Source organism: Ostrea edulis, chromosome 7 (genome assembly GCF_947568905.1).
Source record: "Ostrea edulis chromosome 7, xbOstEdul1.1, whole genome shotgun sequence".
NCBI lineage: Eukaryota > Metazoa > Mollusca > Bivalvia > Ostreida > Ostreidae > Ostrea > Ostrea edulis.
Genome location: NC_079170.1, coordinates 83,139,034 through 83,150,491, shown reverse-complemented (window position 1 = coordinate 83,150,491; position 11,458 = coordinate 83,139,034). Strand labels below are relative to the sequence as shown.

The following is an 11,458-nucleotide window of genomic DNA, read 5'->3' as shown; positions in this document are numbered from 1 at the left end:
GATGGTGCGATGCCGCGATAATGCAATGACGATGGCGCATTGATGATGACGCGATGGTGCGATGGTGCAATGACAATGGTACGATGGCGCGACAATGCAATAACGATGGTGCGATAGTGCGATGGACCGATACTGCGATGACGCGATGGTACGCTGGCGAAGATGCGATGCCGCTGGTGCGATTGCACGATGAAGATGTAGCGATGTTTTAAAGCGGCATCGCGTTATCGCATCATCGCACCATCGTTATCGCATTATCGCACCATCGTCATCTCGCTATCGCACCATCGCGTCATCGTAATCACACCATCGCGCCATCGTCATCGCATAATCGCGTCATCGCACCATCGACCCGAACCTCGATGGTGCGATGGTGCGATAGTGAACTACGTGGCCCTATCCGGATTCCATAATAACATCAAAACATATGATTTTTCAACACTTGACAAGACCATTCCTCACAATAAATTAAAGATTAAACTTTTTGACATCATAGGCAGTTGCTTCTTCAACAAAACTGGAAAACGGAAACACTCATATCTAGTGATCAGTCATCCAAAGAATTACTTTGTTAAACATCACTCTGACTTCACGCATAAATACTCTGAAGTTGAAAAATATATACTAGAGTTCCTCATTGACAACATCTTCGTGGTCTTTGGTGATCAGGTCTTCCAACAGTCTGTTTGAATTCCAATGGTCACGAATTGTGTTCCATTGTTTGTTGACCTGTTTTTATATTCCTATGAAGCAGAATTTATTCTAAACCTTTTATGTGAGAAGAAAAAATCGCTTGTTGTGGCTTTCAATTCGCCATTTAGATATATCGACGACGTATTATCTATTGAGAATAATAATTTCCATTCATATGTCGATTCGATATATCCTTATGAACTTGAAATAAAAGACACCACAGAGTTGTCTACTTCTGCTTCATGCTTAAATATTCTATTGAAAGTAGACATGGATGGCAAACTGACAACTCAACTGTATGACAAACGGGATGATTTCAGCTTCTCGATCGTCAACTTTTCATATTTATGAAGCAATATTCCATTATCACATGCATATGGTGTTTATATCTCCCAAATGATTCGATATGCAAGAGCTTTTTCTGCGTATAGTAAGTTTTTAAATCAAGGCAAGCAACTGACAAACACGTTGATGGTACAGGGATTTCAATAGTCTGAATTGAAGCCAACATTTTCCAAATTATATGCTCGTTATAACAATCTAGTTCATCAATACAACCTATCATTGGGTCAAATGCTGTCTGACGTGTTTCATACCGATTGTTATGTCGTTCTTAGCACACTGATTTTGGCTACGGATAACTCTGTTTAACTGATCAGGATATAGGGCTTAAGGCGGATGTTACCGGTCGACAGGGGATGCTTACTCCTCCTCTGGTGTGCCAAGGGGTTCGTGTTTGCCCAACTATCTATTTTGTATTATTTATGGGATTTATGAGATTGATCACTGTACGTTATCTTCACCTTGTTAAATAAAATCATTGCTCTACACAAAATTCTTAATAACGTCAATGGAATGCATATATTGTTTGTGAAAAAAATGTGGAAATATTTCAGAATCAGGCGTCGACCTAGCAGGTTTACAACTGAATACAGTTGGGAGAACATTGGACTGCGGATGTGAATGCAGACACTGCACGTCTTTCATTGAGTTTAGTATTTATTAGCATGATTAACAAAGGTATGTATGAGATATTCAAAACTTAGCCAAATAATAATGATGAAAGGCATATGAAGTCTATTGAAATAATAATATGTTTAATGGGGAGAGTTGGAAGTCGGATTGGATGAATAAGGACTTTTTTTTTTTTTTTTTTTAGGAAGTAAGTTTTGTATTGATGAAAGCAAATATATAATTAATAAATGCATGCATCATTTTCATACTAGCTCATGTAGATGTAGCTAACACGCAGGCACACAAGGTCTGAACTGAATTAATACTACACCCTTCCAAATTATAATTTTATCATTAATTATTATTTACTAGCAGCCATCTTCATTTTGATTTACAGCTGAAATGATGAGAAATACACTATTAACAATATCATTACTAACAAGCAAGACACCCCGTACAGTCTTTCAAAGGGCATATGTTTTATTTCTGTATGTATAATATGATCTAAATTCAATTTTACCAAGCAACAAACATGAAAATACATGGATATATGTATTTACCTTACCGGAAAAGAATTGTTTCAAAATGTTCAATTTTTTTTTTCACAGTTTAATTACAATGTAATTTGTAATTCATTTATTTTTTTGCTTTCACAATAAATAAACATTTACATATTAACAATACATGATAATATAGTATATACAGATTTCAAGCAAGTACAAACATATATGTGTATATTTAGGAGTGCATATGTACATGTATAATGTGAAAGGTATTTAATTTCGAAAAGATGGGGAGAGAGAAGGAGAGACAGGGAGAGAGAGAGAGAGAGAGAGAGAGAGAGAGAGAGAGAGAGAGAGAGAGAGAGAGAGAGAGAGAGAGAGAGAGTAAGGGGAAGAATTTTGCCTGGTCTACTGATCAGTCTCAATCATTTCATATAAAGCAATTGTTATTTGTTAACTGTACATAATTAAAGCAAATCACATATATTCTGCCAGTATTTCTCATATTCAGTATATTTACAGCTTTTTAGCAACATAGATTTTTCTATATAAAATCTATCAATGATATGTTTTTTGACAGCACAAACATTTAGTTTTGGAGCCATTTTATACCTACTTGTAAATATGTAATACTTTACAATAAGTATTAGTAAATTTTGTACTTTGTATAAGTTTCTGTTATTGTATTTGCCAAATAGTATGGCTTGTCTATCACATATAATTGGTTTATTAAATTTTATTGAGAAACCAGTCTTCAATTGCACACCAGATCTCCTCTACTTCAAAACATTCTACAAACAAGTGATCAATTGTTTCTATGTTACTTTTGCAAAATGTACAAATGGGGGAGTCTATTAATTTAAGTTTAAAAAGATAATTATTGGTAGGAATTGTTCTATGAAGTATTTGAAATTGTAACCATTGATACTTCGACCCTTTTGTTACCTTAAAGGGGAGCTCAAATATTTTATTCCATTCTATCTCATTAAACAGATCACCATTCTCAACCCATTTTGATACTGAAGTAATTGGTACCCGTTTTTTTATCAATTAAAACATTGATGAATAAGGACTTCATAACAAATCATGTAACATATACATGTACTACCAATCAAACTATATTCAGGTGCGTATGAATTAGGGTTGTAGTGAAGCGGTAAATCCGCAGGATGGACGCAATACCAAGGAGTAGCTCTCTACCCAAGTCGACTCAATGAATATGCCTTACTTCCGCCCCATATTGCTTTTTTCGGATTACACAGTAATTGATATGAGGATTCTAATATATCTCGTTTGCCCAACTCTCTATTTTGTATTCCTTTTAGGTATTACCAGATTTATCACTTTTCGTTATCTTCACCTTTCATGGAATTTAGTGAACATGGAATCCCTGAGAAAGGATTCCGGAACTAAGAAAATAGTCATTATTTTTTTTTTTACACACATGCCTCCATCATTACAACAGCAATATAGTTTAGTGCCACTAGAGGTGCATTTGAAGAATGTGATTAGGAGCATCCACTGTTCTTTATCACAAGTTTTTATGTAGTGCCAGCAGTACATAACTCTGGCATTTATCTTATTACTTTTTTCTTCAACTGTAATTTTAACCATCGATTAAAAATATGGTTGACCAAAACCAAATAAAAAACATTGTGAGATGTGTGCCCCTGTCTTGCACGACTTAAAATATATGAATCTATTTAGATCTATTTGTTTCCCAAGTTAATAATTAATATCCAGGCATTTAAAGTTTGGGGGGATTGTCATGTACCATAGTATTTCAAAGATATTCATTATAACGAACCTCTGACAAGCGAGGACCTCAGTTTCTATATTGTTAACTTCCAATATTTGTGAAGCATTCCATTATCACCCGTATACGGTGATTATGTCTATTACCTTATTATACGTGAAACTTGTTCTTTGTATGATCAATTTTCAAATGGAGGCAGGCTACTGACATATGCTATTATAGGCGTTTCAACAGTCTGGTTTAATTAATGTCAGATTTTCGCAATTTATGGGGTTCTTATAATGATCTAATTTGTAAATACAGTCAGTTCGTAAGTACTTGTTCTACTCTTAATTTGTATTCTTTATAGGAGATTGATCACTGTTCGTTATCTTCACATCGTTTTAGTAAATACATGTAATTTGATGCATTGAAAAATTCCAGAAAGCAACCTTCCATAAATGTATTCTTGTGATTATTCAGACATGATTAGAAGATAATCAGAGAATGTCGTGGTAAATTACCACTTCATTCTCTGATTCCATATTCTTGCATTTACAAGCAATGACCTTTGACTCCATTAGATCAACTTCACAGCAAGAAAATATTTTGAAAACTGAATAAGTAGTAAATGAGAAACGTAACTAAAGATAGAAAGCATTCAGGGTATTGTAAGCATGATTTCTCCCAGATGGGGAAAATTTTAGATGTCAAAATCCTAATCCTTCCTTAGGGACGGTCAGCTCCGAGGACCCGTGACATTCACACCTGATGCCGAATGTTTGGCGATAGAACTGTCATTACCTGTTTTAACGACCTATGTCTGTCGTGGCCGGTATTCGAACCCCGACCGTCCACATCTGGGACCAACGATCTACCTCTAGACCACTTTGGAGAAGATCCCAAGGGTGAAATCAAAACAGTGTTCATAAAAGTAACTGAGTGTTGTTCACAATATTTTCTCATCCTATTTCCTTCATCTCAGCTCTATGTTACTCGTATCTCATATTATTAGTGATATTTATACATAACTACCCATTTGTTTAACATAGTTATTCCCCTTACATGGCCCAATATCAGCTGCTTTCTTTTCAATTTTAAACTCTTTGAAGAAGGTTGGTACAGATTTCTGAAAATATGATCAGGTAAATATTAATTCAAGGTATATAATATTGTAATACTAATTTTACACATAATTTCAATGTAATTTATCTGGTCGTATCTATTCATTTAGCTTATTTGTCAATATAACCTATCATTGTTTTAGTCCGGTTGTTAGGCTCTTCTTGACACATTGATTTTGACTAAGGATTATTCTGTTTACCTGATCAATACGATAGTTCACGGTGGGTGTGACAAGTCGACAGGGGATGCTTACTCCTCTTAGGCACCTGATCTCACCTCTGGTGTGTCCAGGGGTTCATGTTTGCCCAACTATCTGATTAGTAATCCTGATAGGAGTTATGGGATTTATTGGTCCAATGTGTTTTTGGTTACTTGATACTCGTTCAGTTTTAAATTCACCCATTTGTGATGAAGACAAAATGGGCGAAAATGAAACGGGATGCAAACACCTACTGTATACAGTATTTATCAAGAAGACTTCTGTAACGCTGATGACGCCACATATTCAAATTACATCAAATACAGTCAACTTTCGATAAATCGCCACCTTTTGTTCTTTTGAATTTATTGCGTTATAACGAATTTGGCGATGAATTGAATTCCCGCCATTCTGGGGGAGAAATAGATACTATTCTTGTATATGTAAGATTAATTTTGACTTTTCATACAAACTTAAAGGGAAAGGCAACCCTAACCCCATTGTTGCTTTTATGAATAAAGTATTACTTACTGATACCGTAAATGACAGTATTTTATGACAAAAATCCTTGCCTAACAATTAATTCAATATTAATCTATCATGTATTTTAAATAACCCGCCGCTAAGAGAGCGGCCATTGATGTTTAATTTATGACTTCAGACCGTCTGTTCCGGTATATGTCATCAGTAGCACTGTAAACATGACATGTCACGAACAGTTAAGTTTTGCACCGTATAGATTTGATCCCGTTCTTTCGCAAGAAAAAAATGAGAAAAGAAGACGTTCAGTCGAGTCGCAGACCAAGCAGACGGAAAACGGTTCTTCATACAAATGTCTCGAACCTCAACTTGTCATTACGCAAATGATGGATCCACAGTTTACGTAGTCTTTTCTTTTCAAATGACTTGGTTGGGTCGGGAATTTCGAAAAAAAAAAAAATCTTTTTTCATATCTCCCCATTGCATTTAGTGTAATTAACCGCTTGACAGGAAGGCATCAACGTATTTATTCGTAAAGTCTACCGCATGCACATTATTTTAGAATCTCATCAAAACCGGAACAGACGGTATGACGTCAAATTTATTGATTTTTGTCGTCTTGAATACAAAAGAGTTCCACGTCATGGCAGCCTCTATAGATAGCGAGAATTTCAATTTTTAACGTTTTCAAATTAATACTGAAGCATATCTAGGCCGTATATCAACAGAATAGTATGACAAATCTTTATCATATTATCAATCCTATCATTTATCATGTAAAATATTTTGGGTTGCCTTTCCCTTTAATGTAAAATTGCTTCGTAACCTTTTTTTTTTTTTTTTTTTTTTTTTTTTTTTTTTTTTTTTACAAATTTTCTAACATGATTGAAATAGTTTATCAATATATTCTCTCTCTCTCTCTCTCTCTCTCTCTCTCTAATTAAAGATTGATTTGATGCATATGCAAAAAAAGAAAAAGAAAAAGAAATAGTTTATCAATGATAAAACTTCATTTTAAAACAATACACGTAGGAGAGACATATACACAATAGGTTCCAAGTCATTGAAAAACATTGTCCAGTGTCGGTATTTAGCGCACTGCATGACTGTTTCCTGGCAGAAGAACCGTCATTACCTAGACAAAGGTCGACGATAATTTGATCGTTTGCAGCCAAAATATCGCCCATTGTCCTCTCTTTTATGGAATTGTCCATACAACAGTAAAATAATTGGCGATTTCTTCCGTATATTTCGGATGGTTTCCGTGGTATGCAATAATTTGCTTATAGTTTTTGAAATTCAACAGAAACCTCTTTCCTAGCGAAGCCATAGCTAAACTGAAAGATTTTTTTATGACGTAAAATCAAGATTACAATTTATATTAAGTAAGTATCTTGTTTATTTAAAACTGGGATCTTTCTACCCTGGTGTACGTCCGAGATCACAAATGGCCAATTTAGGCATCACTAATCACGTGCATCCATGGCGGTTTATGGAAATAATCAACACTTTGAAATAGAATTTTGGAATAAAAACGCCGTGGCAAATGGCGATAGCGAATTTGACGTTTTAACGAGAATTTTAAGTAATAGGAAATACGTTCTTGGAAAAATGCGGCGTTATACCGTAAATGGTGATGAATTGAGGTGACGATTCGAGAATTCACTATAGAAGTATAAAGAACATTTCATAATAAAATATATCATTAATTAACTGTTAGTCCCCGAGGGTCTCTACAGCCCAGTAACTAAGTACTTCGTTACTAGCTTGAAAATACGGACGTATATTTAATTGCTGGTATAAAATTTAGAAATTCATTTCAAAATTAAGGATTATATCTCCCGCACGCATAGCTCTGATCATTGGACGAATTTGGCTCTAGTTTCTGGCACTCTAGTTTTCCTCTTAGCTTTTACAAGTTTATTGTTATTTCGAATTTCCAAAATTTCGGCTTGAGCATCACTGAAGAGACATTATTTGTTGAAATGCGCATCTGGTGCATCAAAATTGGTACCGTATAAGTTTTCCATTCAATTATACATGCATCGTCAATGTCTTTGTGTAGAAATATATCAAATATAAGAACAAATGCTTCAGTTTAGATATACTATTCAATAAAATGCAAAAGATACATTTGAAGTGTATTTCCATGCAACATGGCTCCTTATATCAATAGCCCGACTTAAATGTTACATTGAAATATAACAGTACAGCAATAAGATGTATTTCAAACGAAATAATATATAACACTTGTGTTCCAATTTTTTCTGGATTAGATTGAAAATTTCCGATGTACATGTAATGTTAAAGCAGTTTGACAATTGTATAGTTCCGTATAATGTTTTTCTTGACACACCTTCCATGTGTACTAAAGTTCTAAACTCTCCTTTTCCCTATTAGAAATGTCTCATTTTTCTCTAGGTGTACTTGATGTCCAGAGGAATCTTTGCGGCCTCAACCGCTGCATCCACTGCCTCACTCTGGGCAACCTTCAGCCAATTCTTCCAATCCCCTGCTTCACCTGTAACCACACAAATGGTGTTAAATGACTTCAACATGAATTCAATCCCTTAATGATGGTTTTTGATATTTACTTTATCAGACGATCATGCGTAAATTCAAGATTTGCATTCATGTTTTCACTTTGAATGCGAAACGATGAAGATCTAAATCAGTGACCCATCTTACAATACTATAAAAATGCAAAATAACAGGACATATGAATCCCTGTTTTAACTTACATAATACAATCAGATGGATTTGTGCATTATACACATACATATAATAGAGGAAACGAGTAGAAAACAAAGAAGAACAGATTGTTTTATCAATGAAATGGATAGTACATATTTTGTAAAACTGACAGATGTTCAAATAGCATTTAGATTGATTACCTTTCCTATAGAATATGTTTTCATCCTTGACATCAGTCACAATGCTCATAAACGCAGGGATGTTGCTGTTCTTATAAGCAGACATTGCCTTAAATTCACACGCATTTGCAATTTCAGTGACGAGTTCGTCGCTTGTGTGTAGTTCCAGGAAGTCAGCAATCTTTTTAACGTGTGTTTTAAGGTCCTAAAAATGAGAGTCAATTTAAAAGAGGATGATTAACAATTATGAATTATCAAATTTGTCATAACTTCTTTTGATATCTTTTATTTTGTTAAAAGGAGGAAGTTCACCTATTCTATACGAATACATGGCATGCCGTTTGGAAAAATTCTGTATCAGATATAAATAAAAAGTCACGTGTATGCATACGCGAGAAAGACATCTCAATTGTGATTGTAAGGATAAGTTGTTACCTTTTTCATGTCTTCGTAGCAGAGATTTAAGAGAGGATGTGATGGATTCTCCTCTTTATAATTTGTCCATTCTTTGATATATTTTGTCCAGGGACAACTACGAACTGAAATGTATACATTACAGAGCAAAGTAGAAAATCGTCTTAGTTACAAAAAACTAGGAATAAGTTTCTCATTACATTTCCACGATCCTTATAAGTTTCAAAGCGGGAGGCAAAATGAAGTTCCCAATGGACTTTCAACAATGAAAGATTTAATGTAAAATAAACCCTACGTTGTCCTGTCCAAAACAGGTTGAAGAAGACGTCAAATTCCATGTCCTTCATCAACTCCCCAGATTTTGTTTTCTTGACGTAATTGAAATATGATACGGCTACATCTTTTGGATTTCGGTAGATGTTGATTATTTTACATTTCCTTTCCATGAAATCCTTCGGCATGTGTTGGGGCGCCAAATGGGACACAAAAACACCATCGAACATCTGCTTAAGTTTCTCTACGGGGAACACTTCTATAAGAGGGTGTAGCATGTCGTGGTACTCAGAGGAGTTATTCCTCAACATGCGCACCACTTCACAGCACCAATGCGTACCTACAGAGATGAAACAGATTTTCTAGATATCAATAGATGCATGATTCTATTGATAAATTGAGTATACCTGATGCTGAAATATCTATGTAGTCACCAGTTTACGATGAATGTGTTTTCTGCAAGGGACGAACTTGTTACAGATTTTTTGTTGTTGTTAATTTAACATAGCGAAAAGGTGATAAAGATAACGAAGAGGGATCAATCTCAACTCATATTAAGAATACATAATTGAGAGTAGGGAAAACACGGACACTTGGACTCATTAGAAGTGGAATCAGGTGTGTAAAAGGCGTAAGCTTCCACTGTTGACCGGTCTCACCCACCGTGAGTTCCGTATCTTGATCAGGTAAACATAGTAATGATTTCTGGTAACGCCAGATTTCAACATTAAAAATGATCCGGAATGTACAATATGTTTTATGTACAATTCTTATTTAGGACAAGTGGTGGGATCAAATTTCAGCATTGAAAAATGCCCCAAATATAAATGATGATTTTTACAATCAATATCTTCTCAAACAGGTAGAAGGGGTCACATTATATATATATATATATATATATATATATATATATATATATATATCCACACAAGTAATAGTATAGTAAAGAAAAATTAGAACGCCGAAAATATATATATATGATGAGTAAGTACACACGATCCACATTTAATTAATCATGTGTACTTAGTCATTGTTAGATATTATTTCTAAATGATTTATGTAAATTTTATACTCATAAAGTTATACCAACTCGGTTGTAACGTTAGCTAGAAATTAATACAGTTCTCTAGATAGTTGACATTCAATAATTCAACCTTATCATTTATTGTTTGGACTCGTTACATTGTAATAAACATTCAGCCCATGCCAAACATGCACTGTAAATGCAAAAATATTAGTAGCAAGTCACCAACCAGATTTGGGGTATGAAATCACACACACATCGCTGTCCCTGAATGACATATCCTTTAACTGTTTCAGTTGTTCCATTATGTGCCCCATGGTGCTGACATGAAACATAAATCCATCATATTCCACAACCTGCATGACCACCTTGCCGCTGTTATCTTTGATATCTTTCCTACTCATCTTAAAAATAGAAATGATCTTTTACATACTTGAATAAGGCGTATACACCTGATCACGACATATAGCTCACAGCGGATATGACTGGTCGACAGAAGATGTTTACTCCTCCTTGGCACCTGATCCCTCCTATGGTATGTCCAGGGGTACGTGTTTGCCCAACTCTATATCATACCCACGCAAACGATGCTGGGGGATGTATTGGAATCAGCATGTCCGTTTGTATGTCTGTCCTTCCTTCTGTAGACACTATTTTTTCCGTGCATGCTCCAAGAAACTAGTTCATGAAAGGTGAAGATAACGAACAGTGATCAATTTCATAAGTACTATAAGCAATACAAAATAGAGAGTCGGGCAAATACGGACCCCTCGATATACCAGGGGTGGGTCAGGTCCCTAGGAAGAGTTAGCATCCCCTTTAGACCGGTCATACCCGCCATGAGCCCTATATCGTGATCCGTTAAACGGCGTGATCCGTGGTCAAAATATGGGTGTTAAGAACGTGAGACAGCATTTGATCCCAATGATAGGTTGTATTGCAAACTAGATTGTTATAACGACGATGGAAGTTGCAAAATGCAGATTGTAAACGAGATTGTTAAAACCCTTGTACCATCAATTTGTTTGTCAGTAGCCTACCTCCATTTAAAAACTGATCATATTCAGAACAAGATCTGCGTATCGAATCAGTTGAGAGATATAAACACCATATCCTGCTGATACTGCAATATTGCTACATAAATATGGGAAGTTGACGATGGAGAAGCTTAAATAATCCCGTTTT

At 35.1% G+C, this 11,458-nt stretch overlaps 1 protein-coding gene across 1 annotated transcript in view; it reads right to left on the bottom strand.

Annotated features, from left to right (window-relative positions):
* Positions 1 to 7,781: 7,781 nt before the first annotated feature.
* LOC125646091 (sulfotransferase 1B1-like) overlaps positions 7,782 to 11,458 on the bottom strand; it is a 5,270-nt gene continuing 1,593 nt past the window's right edge. The window contains exons 2-6 of the mRNA XM_056145551.1: positions 10,503 to 10,677; positions 9,272 to 9,589; positions 8,998 to 9,101; positions 8,584 to 8,767; positions 7,782 to 8,210 (exon numbers count right to left, since the gene is read on the bottom strand). Coding sequence (XP_056001526.1) covers positions 8,107 to 8,210; positions 8,584 to 8,767; positions 8,998 to 9,101; positions 9,272 to 9,589; positions 10,503 to 10,677 — 885 coding nt within the window. The 3' untranslated portion in view covers positions 7,782 to 8,106. The remainder of the gene's footprint in view (positions 8,211 to 8,583; positions 8,768 to 8,997; positions 9,102 to 9,271; positions 9,590 to 10,502; positions 10,678 to 11,458) is intronic.